Source organism: Halyomorpha halys, unplaced genomic scaffold (assembly GCF_000696795.3).
Source record: "Halyomorpha halys isolate HHAL.00 unplaced genomic scaffold, Hhal_1.1 Scaffold183.1, whole genome shotgun sequence".
Taxonomy (NCBI): Eukaryota; Metazoa; Arthropoda; class Insecta; order Hemiptera; family Pentatomidae; genus Halyomorpha; species Halyomorpha halys.
Window position 1 is genome coordinate 555,362 of NW_027114717.1, and position 835 is coordinate 556,196.

The following is an 835-nucleotide window of genomic DNA, read 5'->3' on the forward strand; positions in this document are numbered from 1 at the left end:
CCCCTCCCCGACTATCTCCTTCTGACCATCCTATTTGTCAGACTATGTCAATAATTGGTGCAAATAGAACGCTATTTTTACAATTTTGATGAGATTTTCATTACAACGTTAGGGTAATATCAAAGAGCCCACCTAAGATATTACATACTTAATACATACACATAATTATGTACACATTTACCGAGTTACCTGACGATCGTGCCCCTCCTGGCTCTGCTCATCGCGGTAAGCCGAAGAAGCGACCATCCTTTCTTCATATCTTCCTCTCTACTGAGGCCTTATCGTTTCTCTTGCGCTATCTTCTGGGTGTTATCCTGTTAGGACGTGGTTATGCAACCTAATGGCTATTAATAGTGACCATCTTGTTTTCCGGATATAAGGATTAGAAATACATTGAAACCTCAACTAACGGACACCTCTTTCCGACGGATAATTTAATGTCTCCCGGCCAGAAGTTGAGGGATTTCGAACTCTTCGCAGCGGATAACCCCTTACGGACGCAGACAGTGTTATTCATCATTTATCATCGAGTGATAAATTTACCTTTTAATAAATTCTCAACGGAAACACATACAAATTGTTTAAAATCAAGATTTTTGATATAAATAAATCTTAATATAAATACGAACATACAAATGTATCCTGGAGTTATTCTTTATTTTATTAATAAAAGCTTAGAACAGAAATCCGGGTTCGTTTCAAAAACTTTTTTTCTTAAAATAGTCAGAAAAAAAAACATCAACCCTATATATTATACTTTATGGTTTTTACTGTCACCCCACTGATCGTGTAATGGCACTATTCACCCAAATACAAACCCATACCAAAGAATAAT

General features: G+C 36.4%; 1 protein-coding gene across 8 annotated transcripts in view; it reads right to left on the reverse strand.

The window, feature by feature from the left end:
- The window catches only part of LOC106679185 (NAD kinase), a 255,860-nt gene that overhangs the window by 155,828 nt on the left and 99,197 nt on the right, over window positions 1-835 (reverse strand). The window contains exon 1 of one of the 8 annotated variants that reach the window (XM_067051873.1): window positions 190-254. The exons of 6 other annotated variants lie outside the window; for them this stretch is intronic. In XM_067051873.1, the coding sequence (XP_066907974.1) occupies window positions 190-221 (32 nt within the window). In that variant the 5' untranslated portion in view covers window positions 222-254. Of the gene's footprint in view, window positions 1-181; window positions 255-835 lie in introns of those variants that run through there. One more of the 8 variants, XM_067051874.1, reaches the window with a different exon arrangement.